The 23,468-nt window shown below is 37.7% G+C and overlaps 1 protein-coding gene across 2 annotated transcripts in view; it reads right to left on the reverse strand.

The window, feature by feature from the left end:
• Positions 1 to 19,083, reverse strand: part of LOC136261459 (deleted in malignant brain tumors 1 protein-like) — a 65,252-nt gene extending 46,169 nt beyond the window's left edge. The window contains exons 1-12 of one of the 2 annotated variants that reach the window (XM_066055465.1): positions 18,991 to 19,083; positions 17,313 to 17,386; positions 16,893 to 17,249; positions 16,521 to 16,835; positions 16,137 to 16,463; positions 15,766 to 16,083; positions 10,983 to 11,303; positions 10,631 to 10,936; positions 10,240 to 10,569; positions 4,429 to 4,749; positions 4,077 to 4,382; positions 3,694 to 4,014 (exon numbers count right to left, since the gene is read on the reverse strand). In XM_066055465.1, the coding sequence (XP_065911537.1) occupies positions 3,694 to 4,014; positions 4,077 to 4,382; positions 4,429 to 4,749; positions 10,240 to 10,569; positions 10,631 to 10,936; positions 10,983 to 11,303; positions 15,766 to 16,083; positions 16,137 to 16,463; positions 16,521 to 16,835; positions 16,893 to 17,249; positions 17,313 to 17,373 (3,283 nt within the window). In that variant the 5' untranslated portion in view covers positions 17,374 to 17,386; positions 18,991 to 19,083. The remainder of the gene's footprint in view (positions 1 to 3,693; positions 4,015 to 4,076; positions 4,383 to 4,428; positions 4,750 to 10,239; positions 10,570 to 10,630; positions 10,937 to 10,982; positions 11,304 to 15,765; positions 16,084 to 16,136; positions 16,464 to 16,520; positions 16,836 to 16,892; positions 17,250 to 17,312; positions 17,387 to 18,990) is intronic. The other variant, XM_066055467.1, reaches the window with a different exon arrangement.
• Between the last annotated feature and the right edge of the window lie 4,385 nt (positions 19,084 to 23,468).

Below are 23,468 nucleotides of genomic sequence, written 5' to 3' on the forward strand. Positions count from 1 at the left end.
AAGCCTTCCCTCACAGTGTGAGCCATGCACACATTACATAACTGCTCCATACCTGGTATGACTGATTAAGCCACTTGAATTCCTACAAACTTCCTTTTATATTAAATACACTATAGTATCTCCAGTTTCACTACTTGTCAGCCCTACTTCATATAGTGTTTTGTCATCACCGGATTTATTTTGTCTAGAACACGTTTAAATGAATAACTTTAAACAAAGGTTACAATTGTCAGTATGAACCCACAACCTATAAAAGGGTAGTGTATGGACTACCAAACTAGTATTCGAGGAATAAAATCCTGTAAGTTAACGTTATGAAGTAAGTCATTTAGAAGCCCACATGCAATTTTCAGTCAAAGTTGCCGAAAATACTTTTCCAAGCTGCAAGCTTTGGCTATGGGTCAAACAAATGTTGGGTTGTCTGACAACCTATTACATTGCAGGATTAGAGGAAGTTTCATACAATTGCAGGTTATGGCATAGTTTCCATACTTTTGGCAAATATGGTGATTGAGCATGGGAATGCAATGTCAATGCTCACAATTGTACTGCTGAAATGGTCTCATGTGCCAAGTGAACTGTGGTTTAACTACCAGATGTTGTTATGCACATTTGACAGTACCATTATACGTACATATCTGTAAAAGAGCGGAAAAATTGCAATGAAACAGATCCTACCAATAGGGGCTGCTCTAGAACAGCATATGAGGAGAGCAACTTATCACGGTGGGACAGTCATTGTTAACAGCTCCTGTATTACCTTAATTTTCCTGTCATTAGCTGGGGCTGGATAAATACAGAAGCCTACCTATTATCACACTCTAATTGAACTTCCCTACCTGAGGTGGGGCTTTTGTTGAGTTGTTGATGAGAAAGAGAGTGTTTATGGGTCCATGTATAAGCATTTTAGAAAACATGCATATATCATCACTGTTGATATCTTATTCAGGGATATTGCTTACTGTTATTTTCTGGTGGTTGATGGATGGGGCCTTGCGTGGGTAAGACCTCCAATGGTCCAATGTCAGATATACTTATGTCAGTCTGCCTGCCTGCTTGTGGTGTTTTATATCATGGAGATTTAATAAATATGTGCCACTATTCTACACATTGCAAAGTTTACTGGTAACAAAACAATTAAAATTGAATACAAGTTGACTTGAGCCCTGTGAAAACAGTTTAAAAGGTGTGTACCTGGTTTACTGAAATTATTTTCATAAAAGTGTGTGTGTGTGTACTTACCTATGTATGATTGTCCGTACACACCCACATGAGCAAAATTGTTAAAATGTTAAAAGGTAAAAGCAGCTTGCATGTATGAAGTAAAAGCAAACTGAAGTCTGTCCACATGAGTAAACTTTGCTCTGAGGTGGTTTCTTTCAGCGGTCTGAAATAGTGGTGGGAAACTCTCCTTAGACTTTGTGAATTACCTTTCCTTGAAGTTTTACAGGTGTTTAACAACTGAAAAGCAATGGTGCAGGCCTCGCAAACTACCAGGAATAGCTTGTCCCTTTGAGTTGAAAGTAGGCATGCCCCCTACATATGCAAATGAAAATGAAGAACAGCTTTGAGGCTTTGTCAAGAGTGTTTGTGAGAAAGAACATGATAGTCAAACTATAAAACAGTTTAGAAGATACTTCTGTGTGTAACAGTAGCATCTTCAGTAGAATATATATTACATACATGTTGTACACTAGAATAGTTAATGCAATACTGCATCACATGGTAGGGAGGTCATGCTCATTTGTCACATTATTCATTTATGAATTATTTATTGGTGCACCAATGGGAGCATGATCTGTATTGGCCCAATATCCAAATTTGCTTATAATGTAATTCTCTACCTCTGTGTCAAATTGGGTGTTTTCATCTCCAAAATGCACCTCACTATTATGTTGAATTAGAGGAGGTTGGACATGCTTTAAGCACCATTTAAACAAATTATTATGCAAAACTCATTTATTGAGTAGGGTAGGATGTCAATCTCAGTATACCGCATAAGCAGAAATTTTGGTGTGGAATTAAATTTGGCAATTTGACGAATGGTTACAAAATTGCCAAATTAAAATTTCGCCATGTGTTTCTGTAATAGCTAGTAATAATTATAATAAGTAAGCAATCGAATTGCACGTGTGTCAAGACCTGCTGAAATCGAAGCTGTGTCAACTTTTACTAATGTCATTTTCTTCTTGGTTGGTGGTTTGTGTGGCAAGTCTGGATTTCTTTTCAATGGCTCCGTCTGTTCGGCCTCTATGGGAGGGCCAGTCCTTACTAGCCGTTTAATTTTGTACATGCCGCGACTCTTAATTATAAGTAATTACAATCCAACTTGTGAAATGGAGGATGAAAATTTATTCGATCCATATGCTGTAGCTATCACTGAGAAAGGAAGCAATGTGATTGGGCATAATATTCCACGCAAGATCTCTGCTGCGTGCTCCCTCTTCCTGGAAGATGAGTGGCCCTCGAAATTATCGACTTCAATCATTCAGTTTTCTTTCGTCTGATTTTATACCACAGCTGGTAGCCACGTACACACTTTTTCACCACGTGTAACTCCAGCTGGAATTCCATGTCGCTGAAAGGCTTGCTGACACACACATTTACACACACCGTAGAGTCGGGTTGTTAAGTGCATGCATCTGCTAAGCGCATACACATTTCTTGTAATTAACCATGAATGATAAGCACACATGGCAAAATGCGATGATAGAGCTACACACAGCAAGAAATGGCAAGAAAAGCTGAAAGTACTGAAAAATTAATGTCTCCTCAAGTGCTTACGTCTCCCTTGAGGTCTCTCTTTGCTATGTATACAGCAAATCGGCCATCTGGATAGTGATAATTTCATTCATCATGAAGGAATTCACCCAGAAATGGAGCCAAATATCCTTACATACTGGCGTGATGACTGGTACAAACTATTAACTACTCTATTACAACATAGTGATTCCGTGTTACACTCACCATAATTATTTATTAGGCGTATGTGCCTAACAGATAGTATGATTTTTACAAAAAGTTTTCTCCGAAAATTATAAGCGCATGCGCTTAACAACCCGACTTTACGGTAATACATTTTGCCAAATTTATTTTTTGCCAAATGCAATTTATTGAGGAATGACCAAATATTCAGCTCGCCAAAAATTTCTGCTTATACGGTAGTACAGTGAAGCATTATTGTTACGTTTATAGAACACGTATGTGACTAGTCTGGTAAAGTTGCATGCACCAAACTGTGACTTATCAATTTCACCCAGAACTCCAGTGATTTTTAGAAAACAAAATACATTGCCTTGAAGCTAATGTGAAGCACAATCTAAACATCCTACGAACCCCACCATTTTATATTGCAACCATTGAGGGTCACATTAAGTACCAAATAAAACAATGCAATTAAGGGCAATATATTTAGGTGATACTTAAAATGCTGTCCAACCTCCTCTGATGTTTAATCTATTCGCAAAGCATAAGTAAATGCTCCTAATTACATTAGGAAGCCACAATATATTTATGTGATTAGTACATCCTGCTTCTCACCTTGTATTTATTGAACCACAGAACATTGCAATGTTTTGTTTGGGAACAAAACTTGATGAAATTAAACATTTATTAAAAAGTTTATAAATTGGTTGACCAAAAACTTACTACATCTATTTTGCACTATACTGTATATCAAGTAATAGCTATTACCTGGTAGAGATTCAGTACAGTTCACTCCAGCATCTTTACTGTGGTCGCAGTTTGATATCCCTATTCCACTGTGTTCACAATTCAGTAGTGATGATTCATTACCAAAGCAATTCACATCATCAAGTAATATTAGTCCTCTGCCTGGTTCTGGTTGTAATGTAACTCCTGACAATCCAAATCCCAGTTGTCTACACACCACACTAGCATCAGTATCATCCCATCCATCATTACAGATTGTACTCCATTCACCATTAAAATACAATTCAACTCTTCCAGCATTGGTCAACCTTGGTCCAACCAGACGAAGAGTTCCATTGCCAACTAACCAATCAAATCAAAATCTGATTTCTATTGTTATGATTATAAAAAACAAAAACACCTACCTTTAGAACAATTCACACTGGCATCTTCTCCATGACCGCAATTATGATTTCCCCATCCTATATGGGAACAATTTCCAATTGTTTGTTCAGTACCAACACAACGTAGATCATCAAGCCAGATAGGACCACTACCCTGCCCAAAGAATGCAGAGCGTCTAGCATCAACTGCTTTACCAAGATCCAGTTCACTGCATACAACTTGTGCATCATTCAAGTCCCAATAATCATCACACACTGTACCCCATTCACCATTGTGATACACCTCCACTCTACCTTCATATCTGGTTGGTCCATTTACTAGGCGAACTGTTAAATGCTATGTATAAAAACTTGATACAACAATACTATTTACCGTAGACATTACTGCAGACAACTCCAGCATCTTGCACATGTGTGCAACTTCCTACATTTCCAGCTCCATTGTGTGTACAGTGAGATAGCTTGCTCTCAGTTCCTAAACACCCAACTTGGCTTAACCATACAGGACCACTGCCAGACCCAAATTGAGCTTGTCGTGTTGCTGTTCCATTCACATAACCTAGTTCTTTACACACAACAGTAGCATCAATGTCATCCCAACCACTGTCACATATTGTCCCCCAAATTCCTTGGTACATTATTTCTACGAATCCTTCTCTTTCATTTGTGCCACCGGTAAGTCTTATTGGAGCATCTGTAATGGTAAAGATGTAATTGCTCTATGTTAGTAATTGTCCAGATAGACAGTATAACATTATGTCATGCAAATACATGATATACCATACCTATAGATATATGATATACTATAGCTATGGGGGAAACTTTCGTGGGCAAAACTTTCACGGTAGAGGGAAAATAAACTTACCATATTCACTCGATTTGTGCCGTATCCTTGAAGATACTTGTTGTTTTAAATAGATACTTGTTTCTTCGTATAGTACTACAGTTTCTGAAAATAATCTCACACCCTCGAATAGTACTGTACTATACTTTCGTAATTACACTTTACTAGTGCTCTCATACCTTTAGTTATAATCTCCATCTCGACTTAAGGAAGGCATTGTCCTGGGAAAACTTAAACAGCTGTCACATAATCGAAATTCCGGATATTTGTTAGTAAATTGACCATGTAGCATGAGGCGTGACATGGTTGTGCTACAAGGACTTGAGTGAAAGAAAGGTCTTGTATAGAACAAGTAAGCAGCAATGTACTGTGATTGTTTTATAAAACTATAATGTAGAATAGCTATAGTAGTGGCAGGTTTAAAATATTAGTAGCGCACCCTCAAATAATACTGCAGTGCGGCACTATTCGAAGGGTTTTATCCTTATTTTTTTGGGCAAAACATTAATAGTACCCCTGGGATACAAATTGAGTATGTGGTATTTGCAGTAACTTTCATGGTAGATGAAAGTATGGTGGCACTCGCAGTGCATATCTGTTTACATAAAAAACACATTCATAATAAGTGGGTGTAGCTCAGAATGATTATGATGCACACATACACTTAATGATTGATTAGGACATTGGGTATGGCTCCATGTAAGCATATTCACAGGAATGTTCATGGCTTCTTGCATAACTCTAATAAATGGGTGTGGCTTCAATGCCACGTATGACTACAGACAGTGACACACAATTCTGATAATGGGTGTGACTCACAAAAGAAACTGGAATGCTGCAGGACTTTCTACAAGCAAATTGATTTATTTTGCATGTTGCTACCATTAATTATGCCACAATAACAATTTTACTGCTGGCATATATATATGCCTTTCCATTTACATGGGAAACCATACTGCTATGTGGGAAATTCCCTACTTTGACATTGAACAGATGGTAGTAACATGCCAATGTTAGGCCTGAGCCTATAATGCCAGAAGAATAATGGGTGGTTAGAATAATTCTAGAATAATTGAAAGCTGTCAGGCATATAATCGACCACCTTGGTTGGGGATATCTTTGAGGACTCAAGGGGTACAAATTGTGATGAAAGTAAAGATTCTGATTCATTTGAAACCCAGTACATACATGTATGTTTGCAGCTACATAGCTGTTTTGATGCATTTCTTCAATGACAGTTGAAACTCCAAATTTTTTTTAATCTTCACTTGATATCACATACTGTATATACATAAAAAGCAAGAATTATGTAAGAATAATAGGTCTCATGTTTGGGAATAATTGGTAATAATTTTAAGAAATTCTGGAAAGAGTAATAAGCAAATGTGAAAGCATGATAGGCTCAGGCCTAGGCCCAATGTAAGATTTTCCTACATAGCTATGTTGTAATACCGTAAAATCCAGTTATTAGATGCATATGGTTATTTAGTACATATTACTTGTTAAGCGCATATGGAATATTTGTGCTAAACACTTCTTTTTAAGTGCATATCGCTCCTGCAAGCTAGTACTATATAGAATGGTAGTAAAATACTAATAGTACAAGCCAGTAGAGTCACGGTACACTTGATACTTCGCCAGGCACATGTGTAGCCGCCTGTATTAATGATAGCTGCAACTGACTTTTCAGGACTGTAGTTTCCTCAACTGAAGTAAGCTGTTTGACTGGACACTGTGGGCACGAGTAATACTCTCCTAGCAGAAACCTGTTACAATCACATATGTGACCAAATTTTGGAAAATCACCCATATGGGTGCATTTGACACTTAAAATATTTAATGACCAAATAACAAGCTAGCTTTATAGTGCAAATCTACTTTTTGATGATTGTAAGCCATTCTCAATACCTTAAATTACGTACTAGAAAATTCTAGAAATATTTTTATAACTCTCCTCTGCTCGTAACAGTAGCCCACTATACATGAAAATTCTAATTATTTCATGTGCGCCCATATGGGTGATTTTCCAAAATTCGGTCACATATTAAGTGGATGCACTTTGTTAAGCATAGTGTATTTCTCAGATAATCCTTCCGAGAATTATAAGTACATGTGCTTAACAACCAGAGTCTACGGTAGCTCATCATTCATATATCTTGTTTCACTATTTTTATCCCTGAAACTCTACTTCATTTTTTAATTACAGTAATTGCATTAGTAATGATAGTCACAAATCTAAGGAAATTTACTAGCTAGTAGAAATCAATACAATAAAAAAGGCTGAAACATGGGAGATCATCACATCACTATAATCACTATTGTAACCCAGATAATTAGCATAGAACTAGCATTACTAAAGTAGAGATTGAATTTGCATGTCAGCTGATGGTTCTCTTGTCTCAGTATTGATCTTTACTGCGGCTTATAAAAGTTTGAAGTACATTTGTTTATCTACTATTTTTCTGAAACTTCATTGTTAGTGAACTCTAGGGCCCCTCCGATTATGCTGGCATAAATATGAGCATAATAGGAGCCTGAAAGCATTGAGCATAATGCTAGCATAATAGGAAGAATATTTATTTATTTTTTTATTTATTTATTAATGCTTTACAGCATAAGTGCTGAAGGTCTGTAGGACACTGGTCCTACAGCCTGCTCAAAGACTTTAGTTACAGAAGGTGTGTTTGAAAAGTTGGAGAAAGGAGAAAAAATCCATGACTGGACCTAGGTATATTTGAGCCATACTACAAATCCTTGGTGATCAAAGTATATATCACAGGAAAAGATCGACATACTCTAATAGAACAGTCAATAACTCTAATAGAACAATCAGACAGCTGACTGTTCTATAGAAAATATTGATCTTTTCTATCACATGCATTTTGAAGAGCAAAGATTTGCTTCAGCCACTTATATGCACCCAAAACTGCAAATTTATTAGCAAAACATTAGAAATGAGGCAGAAAGCTTGAGCATAATTTGAGCATAATAGGTAAAATTTTTGAGCAGTGCAGCATAGCATAATAAGTAAAATTTGAGGATAATAGGCGGGTGCCTAGTGAACTGTTGCATGCCACATCAAATGGAATGAATGGTACCAGACATAGGAGGCTGAACGTGTATTGCATGATGAAGTATGGACTTCAAACAATAGTTAATAGCAAGTTAAGTTAAGTAATCATGTCAACATATAATTCACTCACTGCAACCATAGCAGGTGTGATTCAAAACTACTTATATGGGTCTAATTTTTGTTGCACATGTACTTACTGCATGACAGCAAACTCACTAACACCATTGATATGCTACCTATTGATTGACAGCTTTGAGCTAGGAGCAAAAGAAATAGGACACAAAACACCAACAGAAGCAAAGATAAGTCCATAATGCATGTACATGTTGAGCCTTAGCAGCATCTAATTGTGACAACACCAGGCATTGGTCATTATGGTTATGTTTGTCTGAAGGTAACAGTTCTTAGTCAGTCAGTTGGTCAGTAGAAATTTCAAGTAGAATTAATGTACATTTTTCAGAAGTTGCCTTGAAGGTATGCATGGACTTGATTGCACACAACCAATAGTGCCAATGTGCCAATAAAAAAGCAACAATTCAAACAAGAACAGTATATGAGGAGAGCAACTTATCACGGAGGGCATGTATGGGACAGTCATTGTTAACAGCACCTGTATTACCTTAATTTGCCTACCATTAGCTGAGGCTGGATAAATACAGAAGCCTGCCTATTACCACACTCTAACTGAGGCTTTTATTGAGCTGTTGATGAGAAACAGAGTGCTTACAGGTCCATGTATATGCATTTTAGAAAACATGCATATGTCATCACTGTTGATATCTTATTCAGGGATATTGCTTAATGTTATATTCTGATGGTTGATAGGTGGGGCCTTGCATGGATAAGACCTCCAATAGTCCAATATCAGATATACCTATGCCTGTCCACTAGCCTGCTTGTGGTGTTTTAAATCATGGAAAATACATGTCTTGATTTGACAAATATGTGCCACTACTCTACACATTGCAAAGTCTACTGGTAAAAAAGCGATTACAAATGAATACAAGTTGCGTTGAGCCCTGTGAAAACAGTTTAAGGTTTGTGCCTGGTTTACTGAAATTATTTTTGTAAAAGTGTGTGTGCATTTACCTATCTATGATTGTCCGTACACTCCCACGTAAGCAAAATTGTGTAAAGGTAAAAGCAGCTTGCACATAAGGAGTAAAAGCAAACTAAAGTCTGTCCACATGAGTAAACTTTACTCTGAGGTGGTTTCTTTCTGGCGGTCTGAAATACTGGTGTAGCAAATCTTCTTAGACTTTGTGAATTATCTTCCCTTCAAGTTTTATAGGTGTTTAACAGCTGAAAAGCAATAGTGCAGGCTTTGCAGACTACCAGGAACAGCTTATCCCTTTGAGTTGAAAGTGGGTGTGTCCCTACATATGCAAATGAAAATGAAGAGCAGCTTTGAGGCTTTGTTGAGAGAATTTGTGAGAAAGAACATGATAGTCAAACTATAAAACAGTTTAGAAGATACTTCTGTGTGTAACAGTAGCATCTTCAGTAGAATATATATTACATACATGTTGTACACTAGAATAGTTAATGCAATACTGCATCACATGGTAGGGAGGTCATGCTCATTTGTCACATTATTCATTTATGAATTATTTATTGGTGCACCAATGGGAGCATGATCTGTATTGGCCCAATATCCAAATTTGCTTATAATGTAATTCTCTACCTCTGTGTCAAATTGGGTGTTTTTATCTCCAAAATGCACCTCATTATTATGTTGAATTAGAGGAGGTTGGATTATTGTTACGTTTATAGAACACGTACGTGACAAGTCTGGTAAAGTTGCATCCACCAAACCGTGACTTATTAACTTCACACAGAACTCAAGTGATTTATAGAAAACAAAATACATTGCATTGAAGCTTAATTATGTGAAACACGATATAAATATCCTACGAACCCCACTATTTTGCATTGCAACTATTAAGGGTCACATTAAGTACCAAATAAAACAATGCAATTAAGGCTAATATATTCAGGTGGCACTTAGAAACCTCTCCAACCTCCTCTGATGTTTATTCACAAAGCATAAGTACACACTCATAATTACATTAGGAAGCCACAATACATTTATGTGATTAGTACATCCTGCTTCTCACCTTGTATTTATTGAACCACAGAACATTGCAGTGTTTTTGTTTGGGAACAAAACTTGATGAAATTATGCATTTCTTAAAAACTTTATACTTTGGTTGACCAAAAACTTCCTGCATCTATTTTACACTATACTGTATATCAAGTAATATTACCTGGTAGAGATCCAGTACAGTTCACTCCAGCATCTTCACTGTGGTCACAGTTTGATATCCCTATTCCATTGTGTCCACAACCCAGCAGTGATGATTCATTACCAAAACAATTAACATCATCAAGTAATATTTGTCCTCTTCCTGGTTCTGGTTGTAGTGTGACTCCTGACAATCCAAATCCCAGTTGTCTACACACCACACTAGCATCAGTATCATCCCATCCATCATTACAGATTGTACTCCATTCACCATTAAAATACAATTCAACTCTTCCAGCATTGGTCGCACTTGGTCCAACCAGACGAAGAGTTCCATTGCTCTGAGGTTCAACTAACCAATCAAATCAAAAACTGATTTTTATTGTTATTTATGATGTACACAAAATACTTACCTCTAGAACAGTTCACACCGGCATCTTCTCCATGACCACAATTATGATTTCCCCATCCTCTATGGGAACAATTTCCAATTGTTTGTTCAGTACCAACACAACGTAGATCATCAAGCCAGATAGGACCACTACCCCGTCCAAAGAATGCAGAGCGTCTAGCATCAACTGCTTTACCAAGACCCAGTTCACTGCATACAACTTGTGCATCATTCAAGTCCCATCCATCATCACACACTGTACCCCATTCATCATTGTGATACACCTCCACTCTACCTTCATATCTGGTTGGTCCATTTACTAGGCGAACTGTTAAATGCCATGTATAAAAATTTAATACAACAATACTAATTACCATTTACATTACTGCAGACAACTCCAGCATCTTGCACATGTGTACAACTTCCTACATTTCCAGCTCCATTGTGTGTACAGTGAGATAATTTACTCTCATTTCCTAAACATCCAACTTGGTTTAACCATACAGGACCACTGCCAGACCCAAATTGAGCTTGTTGTGTTGCTATTCCATTCACATAACCTAGTTCTTTACACACAACAGTAGCATCAATGCCATCCCAACCACTGTCACATATTGTCCCCCAAATTCCTTGGTACATTATTTCTACGAATCCTTCTCTTTCATTTGTGCCACCGGTAAGTCTTATTGGAGCATCTGTAATGGCAAAGATGTAATTGCTCTTCGTTAGTAATTGTCTATATTAGGGCTGTGCGATAATGGCGATAACATGATTATCGTGATACCTATGTGATTATCGGGATAAAGATAATGAATTTTCTATTATCGATAACTTAAGATAATAGTAAATCTCTGTAGATTATTGTATATTAAAAGCAGGTAGATGGTACTCTTGTGAGTAAGGTCACAACCGGCTGTGGTAATTCTGAAAAGGGCGATTTTTGCAAGAGATAAACATTTATTATTAGGCGCAACTGTGCTTGTAAAAGTACTCAATAGCAACATTTCATTATTGAGATAATATCGTTTATCGTGATAAAATGGATTTTGTTATCAAAACGTATCGAGATATAGGTTTTTCCATTATCGCACAGCCCTAGTCTATATAGACAGTATACTGTATAATGGGTTATTTCCCCGAGGTGCAAATTTTCCCGATTGAAGAACCTTTAGCTTGAGCAGAAATTTTACCAATTCAGAAATTCCTGACCACCACACTACAGTAAAAGTCTCACGTGAGTTACTTTTGCACCTGTCAATGTGGAATGAGTGCCGTCTGAGGTGCTGTCAGTATAGAATCTGCTGTTCAAGGTCACCATGTGTACAAGAGCGTCTGTAATAGGTGAGCTGCTTGTTTGTAAATGAGAACAACACAATATTCATGATCCATTTGCTGTGGCTGTATACAAGGGATCCATCATTGTAGGCCACGTTTCTGGGCGTATTTCTGCAATGTGCTACACTTTTCTTGGAAACAGTTGGTGTTCTATTACGTGCAAGATTACAGGGCATAGGAGATATGTGCGTGATCATGATTCACCAAAAGAAGGTGTGGAAGTGCTTTGTCACCTTATTTTTCATGGAGAGGAGTTTGACATTGAAAAGATCAGAAGTCTAGTAGTTTTACTCAACTCAACACAATTAATTGATAAAATATTGTGGATGGGTATTCCAAGAAAGAGATTGCAGAAATAATAAAAGGTTTCATCAATGAAAATGTTACTCTGGTCAAGAATGAATGTGTGGAAACCTACAGCCAGTACAGCAGGACAATTCTTTATATCATGCTACTCCAATCAAGGCTGAGATTGAAGACCCAGAGATGAGTAACATAAAACAAGCAGCTGCATTAGATAGTGAAGATACTCCAGAAACCTATAGCAATAACAAATCTGGTGATAATGCTTTAGATGATGCCAATACAATTACAAGGAGTATATGTAGTTCAGACCAACCCCAAAGCTCAGTGCAACGTATGTCTCAGTTCTCCATGGCCAAATACCACAATATCACCTCAAGGGTTAGTGCAAGAAGTACTAAGATCACCTGAATCCAAGGAAGACTCTGAGAAAGAATCTGTAATTACAGTGGATGTAGACAATGTAACATCTTGTGATACGTCTAAATCTAAAGCTTTGGCAACATCTACATTTTATGGTAAGAAAACTAGCATGAAGAAAGGATACCCTAGTTCAGAGATAAGGCGTAAGAATTCACGTGAAGTGCAATGGGTGAAACTAGGCAAATCTAGTCTTTGCAATCTGATTTGATAGGGAAGAAATTGATGGTGGTAGCAGGTTAAATGATCAACATAAGTTATAAACTATGCACAAGCCATGACCAAATCCCAGTTTTCCCTAGAGGGGTTACAGTGTACCCTACTCCAAACTGCTTGATAGCCTTCATGAAATGAATTACAAATTATCCATTCCCATGGTAACCATTGGACTGTTGCCAGTACCATGCTCTCAGAAAAGGGACAGGTGAATGTATATGATTCATTGTACGATTCTGTTGATGAGGACACTTTAAAATCCATTAAATTTTTGTTTAAAGATGAGTCAGTCAAGGTGCAGATGAGTGAAGTTCAAAAACAATGTGGAGGTGATGATTGTGGCCTATTCGCAATTGCCAATTCTGTTCAACTGGCTAAGAAATGTGATCCAGCAAAGGTAAAATATCATCAGTACCAGATAAGATCACATCTAATAAACTGCTTTGAAAAGGGTAAAATGACAACTTTTCCTACTCAGTGTTCAAAGAAGTGACTATCTGGAACTTGACTGTTAAACCATTATATAGCTAACTTGATTAAGATAATGTTTTAATATTACACGTGAAAGTAAAAAAATTATAATACTTAATGTTGTCAACGTTGTATATATGTATGTGCAGCTGTACCTGTTAGACAATTTGAAACACATACATAGCTATGCAAGGCAAAATAGTGAATTAAACAGATTGTTTCTTTAACACATCGGTGATTCCAGAAGCTTTGAAACCATTTTTAATGATTATTCTTTAAATATTTGTGTGCTTCTGTCTAAGCCATGTAGCATTCAAGGGTTTCATTACTGAAAGGCACAGGTCAACAGGTACTTGCCGGGATTCTTCTAAATCCTTAAATACCATCTGCGAGTACCAATCCCCAAACTGCTTCTTCAGGAACTCTTTAAGGCTCTTGTTAACACTGAGGTCCATTCGTTGCAATTTATTAGTGTAGTTAGCAGGAATATTTACAACAGAAATATTGTTCTGCTCTAATAATTGGTAAGTAGAATCCGTAGTTTGACTCTTAAAGGCATCAAACAGAACCATTGCAGGAAAATTTTCTGGCATACCTAACTCTCTCCTTGTATTTTTTACATACAGTAGCAAAATCAATTCTATATACTCAAGTGTTTTCTGTTCATTGGACCAATGGTTGTTAGTACATGTGATATGCCAATCCAGGGGCAACGTGACTTTAGACAAGCCAATGTTTTCCCCTGATATATTAATTATGGAGGTAGCAGATTTCCAGTAAGTGATCCACAAACAACAGCAGTAATCTGTCGTTTGTCATCCAAGGCTAAAAGCTCAACGTGTTGCTGACCCTTTTGATTCATGGTCCATGCAGAACCAAGAACAATGCTAATCCCCATGTGGTCCCAGTTCAAAATTGGGATTTCTTGTAGCTCTTTAACCATGACAATATCAGCTAAGAATTGGCATCAGAATTATCAACCAGATATTTTGTAGTTGTACTACCCTTTCTTTTAACAAATTCGAATTCCATACGATACAATAATGATTTTTCCCAATCTGATGTTATTCTTATAGGGCTATCCTCACCCGTAGACTCGTCAGCTATTAATCCTAGGTTGTACTTTCTAACAATTGCTCTTGCAGCTGCCATTGTTATCTCCGCCTCCTTCGTGAACACTTCTAATGTAAGATTTTACCCTCACTATCAAGTGTGTCACCCAGAAGTAATGGTCGACCATGTTTTGCTACAGGTAGCACAGGCATTGCAGAAACTTCCTCACCAGCTTTTCGTTTCCTTTCCATCTCCCTATTGTATGGTGTAACTCACCCTCGCACAGAACTCTCATCAATAACTTTATCTGTAGTGCTGAATTTCCTAGCAGCTTGACTATTGCCATTTTCAATAGCATATCTTGTTACTTTTGCCTTGAATTCTGGAGTATACCTATTGTAAACACCCCTCTTTTTGCCAGTAGACTTGAACTTGCTAGAATCATGACCACTTGCTTTTATGACATGCATGACTTCAGTGTTAGCAGCTGCAATTATAGAGGGAAGCATTTTGCTGCTCAATGGCCCCCTGGGATCCGGAAAATGAGCTTCACACCACTTCCTAGAGAAATAATCTAACAGTGATCTCGACATAATTGCCAGCTGACAATCGTGCCAAAATTATCTAAATCCCACAATTCTTAGCTAGCTAGCTAATTGAAAGCAATCACGCAGAATAAATTTTTCCGAGTCATGAGCTCATTCGGGAAATTTGGGAAAACCTGCACCTCGGGAAAATAACCCGCTATACGGTACAATTATGTCATGCAAATACATGATATACCATAGCTATAGACACATGATATACTATAGCTATAGGGGAAAGTTTCATGGGCAAAACTTTCACAGTATATAGAGGGCAAATAAACTTATTTGCAATAACTTTCATGGTAGATGAAAGTATGGTGGCACCCACAGTGCATATATCTGTTTACATAAAAAGGCACATTCCTAATATGTGGGCATGGCTCAGAATGATTATGATGTACACACACCTAATGATTGTGGCTTATAGAAGTTTAAATTACACTTATTTATCTACTATTTTTCTGAAACTTCATTGTTAGCGAACTCTTGCATACCACATCAAAAGGAATGAATGGTACCAGACATAGTAGGCTGAACGTGTATTACATGATGAAGCATGTACTTCAAACACTAGTTACTAGCAAGTTACAGTAAGTTAAGTAATTATGTCAACATTTATTTTAGATGACAATGTCAGGATGGTAAAGAGTAATAAGGAGAAAGGAGACATTATTAAGGAGAAATTATTCTGTGTAGTTGTGGTCTTTCCTCGAAGACACCTTTTACATATAGCATTTATTTCCTGATTAATTTAAAGATGTGAATCACTCACTATATAATCCTGAACATCTGACTCCCACATCTTCACCATGAAAACAATTGTGACTACCAAGCCTTAAGTGTGGGCACGCCAGAATATTTGCTTCAGTTCCATCACAAACAACATCATCAAGTAAAATGGGGAAGTAACTTGGACCAGCACCAAAATCAATATCATCTCCAGTGCTTCCCAGTCCCAATTGTTTACAGACAACAGCAGATGATCCAACATTCCACAGATCATCACAGACAGTACCCCACTGATTATTGAAGAACATTTCAACTCTTCCTTCTCTGACACTACTACCACCAGATAAACGGACTGGAATAACTGAAGAAGGTAATCACAAAATTAATAAAGGCTGTTAACAGTTTTACACATACCTTGTGTTCCACTACATCTCACTCCAGCATCTTTACTATGTCCACAGAATCTTGTAACATTAACTCCAAAATGACCACAACCAGCTAGTGTTGACTCATTACCAGAACACAATACATTATCCAACCAAATTGGTCCTGATCCTTGACCAAAGGAAGCTGATCCAATGGCTGTTCCTGATGATCCAAATCCCAGTTGTCTACACACCACACCAGCATCGGTATCATCCCATCCATCATCACACACTGTACCCCATTCACCATTGTAGTCCACCTCAACTCTACCTTCATTGTGTGACCTGCCTGCCACCAGTCTGACTAATATATTATCTATAAAATAAAATTAGATATAAAGTGTCTCAATAAAGCCATATTATATATGCATACTAGAAAGACATCTCACTCCAGCGTCTTCACCATGTGAACAGTCATGATTTTCAAATCCATCATGACGACAATCAAAAATATTTGATTGACCTGTTGTACAGGTGACACTATCAAGCAGTATAGTACCACTTCCTTGACCAAATTCTGCACTACTCAAAGCTGTGCCAGTAGGACTAAATCCCAATTGACTACACACTACACTTGCATCAGTATTATCCCATCCATCATCACATATTGTGGCCCAACTATTCTTATAATAAATTTCAACTCTTCCTTCATTAGTAGATCTTCCATCTACCAGTCTAATAGGCAATCCTACATGATTAATAAACCAACAGAGTTTCAATACAAATATGCAGTAATATAACTAACTAGGAAAGTCTCCTCCACAATTCACTCCAGCATCTTCACTGTGAGAACAGTCATGAGACCCAATTCTGTTCTGCTGACAGTCAATTAATCTAGGCTCAAATCCATCACATCGTACATTATCCAACCATATTGGAACACTAGAAGTAGCTGATGGTCGAAAGTTTTGTATACCACTACCAGTGGTACCAAATCCCAATTGTCTACACACCACCCTAGCATCCAGGTTATCCCAGATATCATCACACACAGTACCCCATCTCTTTTGACTACCAGATGATATGTAAACTTCAACTCTCCCTTGTCTGTAGCTGGATCCTTCAACTAGTCGTAGATTACCATGAGCTCTCCCCTCTACAACTATGTAAGCAAACAATAGTTACATGATTATCTTCATCACATGTCATGTTACTGAGTAGTTACCTGATAAATCATAGCAACATAAAATGACCAAAGCAGTGGTCAACACACTAAGAACCATCATGTCTCCAGAAGCCCTATACAAATAAAAACAGTATCTTTCACTGACAAGGATAGCCTTAAAAGGATCCAGTACCAACCACACACAAAAACTACTACTTGTGAAACCTTTTCCAGCTGGGAATTTCGCACATATTATCGAATACTCTCATAAAGAGAGTTTAAATATTTTGTATATGTAATATTGGTAAAGTTCACCTTTGGTGGTCAAATAAATACAATTTCTGGTGATTGGTATTGAGTAAGACCAACCCTCTATATTTCCATGAGATGTTAATGCACTATACTTACACAGCCTGTGTGATAAAATTAGAATTCATGTACACAAAATATATCTAAATAATTTTTAGATACCCGGCACTCTGGAAGCGTTTACAGAATATGTACACATAGCTATTCATAAAGTAAAACTAGCCATAATGATGTTATGCCGGTTATTATTGTTCCTCACTTTACAATATTGTTAGTCCCTTGTTCAGGCATTTGAATAACTAAACATTCATGAATATGCCATGCTTTCACTTCTGTGTCCCGTAATAACACGCCACTTGAATAATGTGCATTATAAAAATTATACTCTGTAGTTGTAATTTAATACAAATTTTGTTTACTCTATTCTAATTTGTAACTACAGGGATGGGCTGGGTAAAACACTAGTAGTTGGATAGAACATGGGAAGCCACAGTTGAAGAAACCCTATATAATCAAATAAATGTTGTGATTTTCTTACCCATACCACATGCTAGCACACTAACCATTTACACACTTGCGGTATTCATGTACATACTAAGGTCATCTGATTGTACGTATCAGATGTAGGAATTACATGCATTACAGCATGGACACATTCATAGCAATGCTGCAGGTGCTTTATTGCACATTTTGATCATGTGCAAGTGACTCGAGGCTACCGACTTTTGATATGCATATAATGTAGCTAGCTACTGACTTTAATACTAGGTGATAGACACAATACATTACTTTGGGATCACAAATATTTTGCCAATAGATCTATACATACCTGCATGGCGGTTAAGGTTAACATATTCATTAAATATAACAGGTAGCTAATTGTGTTGCTTTATAGAATTAACCATTTATGGCAATCTAGGCCAACTTATTATTTTATTAAGCCATTTAGTGGGAAGTCAATGAAGCACTTGACTGATTCATACCACAAAGATCTGTTAACTAGCTAGCTGGTGAGAGCGGCTAACCGCGGTTGCAAGACGTGAACTGAGAAAAAGCTCGTCGTCACGTAGCTAATTCGCGTCCTACTTATTATATTATTATTATATTTGTTACTGTGCAGAAATCAAAAAGATTGCTGTGCACAGGTGTGATCATAATGAATGTTCAGGTTAGTACAAAGCTCATCTAAGGTTGGCTAAATATAATACTGATTCCATTTTTATCATATTCAGGCATAGTATTCCACTTGATAAGTTCAGTACACATACCTAACAACAAGCTTAAGTGTACGTGAATTTACCCGGCAAGCACTGCTGCATGCCTATTTTCAGTTTAGCTAGCTACTAGCTAGCTGTACAGCATAAACTGCATGTAGCTACTGTATATACTTTCACTACTACAACTGTTAGCTACTTGACAGACATCTTACCTGCGATAAACGACTCCCAGCTGTAACTGTGTTTTCAGCACAACGGTTTGAGTCAGCAAAATTAGTTTGCGTGCCTGATGTGAGCAATGCGCAAGGTTATACCGTTTATATGGCTGACTTCCTTTGTGGGTAGCCGCACAAATTATAAAAAATAAAATAGCCGCACAGCACGTACACACGGGTGACCACACCTTGGCAAGGGAGGTATTACGATGAAAAAAAATAATTACAACAAAATGTACTCTTTTCCAGCTAGCTATCTATAATAAACTCTTTGGAATATAGCTAGAGCTAGAGGTAATCTTGGCTGAGTAAATTGTGTCGGGTGTCTGGATTAAGTGGAATGGAATGGTGGAATGGAATGGTGGAATGGAATGGTGGAATGGAATAGTGGAATGGAATGGTGGACTGGAATGGAATGGTGGAATGGAACGGTAATTTCACTAAGTGATCTTTAGAAAGACTATATACCTTCTAACAAAGACAACCTCTTCATAAAGTTCCGTTTTCACTGTTGAAGATCTGTCTAACGTACCTGAGATTGGCACTGGTAATTACAATATGATGCAGCCTGTACAATTCTCTGAAGCTGGGATTCAAGCACTTCTGCAAAATCTTGACACAAACAAGTCACCAGGCCCTGATGGAATCCACCCTATCATTCTTAAACACTGTGCCAGTGAACTTGCGCCTATCTTGAAAGTTATCTTTACACAATCATTGAACACTGATAATATCCCTGCAGATTGGTTGGTAGCTAATGTAACTCCAGTATACAAGAAAGGTGCCAAGGATCTTGCTGCAAATTATTATCCCATATTCCATATCACTAACAACTATCTGTTCTAAGGTGATGGAGCATGCCATATACCATTCCATTATGAGTCATTTAAATCATAACGATGTGTTATCTAATAGTCAACATGGTTTTAGAGCTGGTTACTCTTGTTCTACTCAACTAATCTCACTTATAGAAGACCTGAACTCTCATATGGATCGTAATCTACAAGTTGATATGATACTATTAGACTTTTCAAAGGCATTTGATACCGTACCGCACTGCCGCCTATTAAAAAAGCTAGAATATTATCATATTGATGGCCAAGTTATCCACTGGATTGACAAGTGTCTCACAACACGCGTACGCAAACAACGGGTCTTACTTGATGGGGAATCATCTGATTATGTCCCTGTAACATCTGGAGTACCTCAGGGTACTGTATTGGGTCCACTAATGTTTTTAATCTATATTAATGACATTGTTGAAAATATTTCGTCTTAGATAAAACTTTTTGCTGATGACTGCCTATTGTATCGAGTCATTAAAACAGAGCAGGACACTGTCTCATTGCAAAGGGATCTGGACACTTTATCCCAATGGGTATTGGTCTGGCAGATGAGGTTTAACCTTGGTAAATGTACCGTTATGAGATGTTCAAGGCCTATAACTGTACTCTATCTACGGGTCCATTTTATCTGTAACCCATCAACATATGTATCTTGGAGTGACGTTGGATGATCACCTTTCATGGTCTACCCATGTTACTAATGTTGCTAGTAAGGCTACAAGGATGTTAAACTTTCTCAAACGCCACCTTACTAAATGTTCAACTGATATCAAGACATCTGCATACTTATTATTAGTTCGACCATTAATGGAATACGCATGTGTTGTTTGGGACCCACATTACATTGTACAAATAACACTTTTAGAAAAAGTCCAGAGGCGTGCTGCAAGATGGGTCCTTTCTGACTATAACTATCACAGTAGTGTCAGTACTATGCTGGAACAGCTTAATTGGTTGCCATTAGCAAAGAGAAGGAAGCAACAAAGACTAAACATCTTTTACCAAATAATGCACGACACGATTGGCTTATCTCTACCTGACTACTATCACTTTACCACCACACATACTAGACAACATCACCCATTCCACCTAATGATACCATCCACAATTACCACTGCATATATGACAAGCTTTTTCCCCGAAGACGATTAGAGAATGGAATGCACTACCAATACCACTGATAGAAATGGACAATTTAACTAAATTTTCAGAGACCATAATTGAATGTCTGTAATGTATTTACTTGTACCTTGTAGGGCCTAATCAGCCTCGGTTGTCTGCCCTATTTAACCAATAATAATAATAATAAAGACCATTTTATTTTAATGTTTAAATTGCTGCTATCATCTTTTTGATCAGTTGTGTGCCACTGCCTAGAAAAGTCAGAGTGATATACAGGCCTGCCAACCCTCACAGATTTACCGTGAGACTCACGATTTCACTACCAAGCTCAAGGTCTCACAAGCAGTAGCTCTAAACTCACGGATTTTTAGTTAAGCCTATCAATTCTCACGAATCATCACCGTAAAACTTACCAGATTTCTTTCACTTTCAAGCTCAGGCCAGAGTCAAAGCTCTCAGAATTTCCTTTCCTAGCCTTTTAGTTCTCAGGGGATTTCCCCGGGTACGTAATTGTGGTACAACTAATAAAGGAAAGATCACGTGATTATAAAGGTGGGTATTGTGGCAAGGATTCGCCTTACATTGGAGGGTATTTGAAGCAAGATCTGGAGTTGATTTTAAGCGGTCAGAACTCTGATCAGAATACCAATCCTGAAGCGCTTGGTTTGCGCGTCATGCACCTGCTTTCCTAGTCTCGCGTGGCCAGACCGCTTTTTCTCCGTCACGGCGCTTATCGATTAGAGATTATAAGCGCCTACTCCGAAAAAGGGTCTGGTCCATTAGGGGAATTTGTGAATTGGGCATATTTACGGATTTTTCATGCGTCACGAAAATTTACGAAACTGGACCATGACTGGACGTATAAAACTTGGCAGTCAATAGACAAAATGTGAAAAAGCAGCTCTGTCAGGTACTCTTATATATTAAAGAAGGTTTAGGATTGGTTGCTAATGTTTTTAAAAGCTTTCTAGAGACATATTTAGCGAGAAATTCGATAAGAGGGTGCATGGTTTTGCTCGTACTCATGCCTGATAAGGACATTGGCATAACAGCCTCACTGTTAAAGCTTCAGAGCTCAAACTCCCGACACAACATTGGTGTGAACTGGTTAACAACAAGACGTGTTCAATTACAAAATCGGGCTGCTTGTTCAGCAGAAACCTCGTCTTCAATTTCGCCATTGGAAATGTACGGTGATATTGAAGTCCGGTCGAGATTTCTACTGAACGACAAAAAAAGCAGCTAAAAAAAAAAAAAGATTTCTACCGAACACATAGCGCGATTTCGTAACTGAACACGTCTTGTTGTTAATCAGCTCACAGCAATGTTGTGTCGGGGGGTTGAGCTCCGAAGCTTTAATAGTAAGGCTGTTATGCCAATGTCCGTATCAGGCATGGGTACGAGCAAAACCACCCTCCTAGCGAAGTTTCTCTCTAAATATCTCGCTAGAAAGCTTTGAAAAACATTAGCAACCAATTCTAAACCTTCGTTAATACACAAGAGTACCTCACAGGGCTGCTTTTCACGTTTTGTCCAGTGGCCTCATAAATTTATACGTCCAGTTTTATTTATGTTCCGTATACTTCGAGTATGCGCAAATCACAAATTCTCCTATACGTAAACTCGTTTTCACAAGAGCTCGGGGTGTTTAATTAGCTTTCGTCATAAAACGTAACTTCCTTTTAAATTTCAAGCCACGTACAGTGGCGGATCTAGAGGGGTTTCTGGAGTTTCGACAGAAACCCCCTTTTAAATTTAGCTCAGTGCAAGTCTAAATACATAAACATTGTTGTACTGACAATTTGTAATATCAAACAACTATAATACCAGTGTATTTCAGTAGCATGCATGCAGCTACACTTAACTAACACCATTTATAGCTATTAAACCCTCAGCAACACTTCATTTTTCATCTCTCACTGCAGTAAAAACGATCGAGATACTCTAATAGAGCAGTCAAGCAACTACTCTAATAGAGCAATCAAAGCTACAGCTTATAGTCACCATTTTTGCCCTATAGTTAGCTATAGTATTTACAGTTTAAAGCATTGGATTTCTTGTAGCTAATTGCTAACTAAAAGTAGCCTAAAATCCAATCTCAGAACTTCTAATGCACCTATCAATGTAATGCCCCACTACCACAGGTACGGGCTGAGGTGGGGGAAGGTGGGGATTTGTATTCCTGAAAATTACAATGCCCCACCTACTGGGGGAGTACAGCTGGTAAAAGCCCCTACAAATCCCGACAATACCCCTAGTATATACCTGGGGGAATGTGGAGCTTAGAGGGGGTTAGATATTTTTCAACAATAATAAAAATTTCATTAATGATAAAAGATGTACACACTCTGCATTAAGCCACACCAACTATTTACACTCTTCACATACAAATTCTTCAGGCTCTTCCACAATACCTATACAAACAAAATGGAACCATCTGTCACATAAATCACAGCCTATCCACTTTTCTACGGAATCCGTGAACTCCTGGAACTCTTCATAACAAAC

Source organism: Dysidea avara, chromosome 7 (genome assembly GCF_963678975.1).
Source record: "Dysidea avara chromosome 7, odDysAvar1.4, whole genome shotgun sequence".
Taxonomy (NCBI): Eukaryota; Metazoa; Porifera; class Demospongiae; order Dictyoceratida; family Dysideidae; genus Dysidea; species Dysidea avara.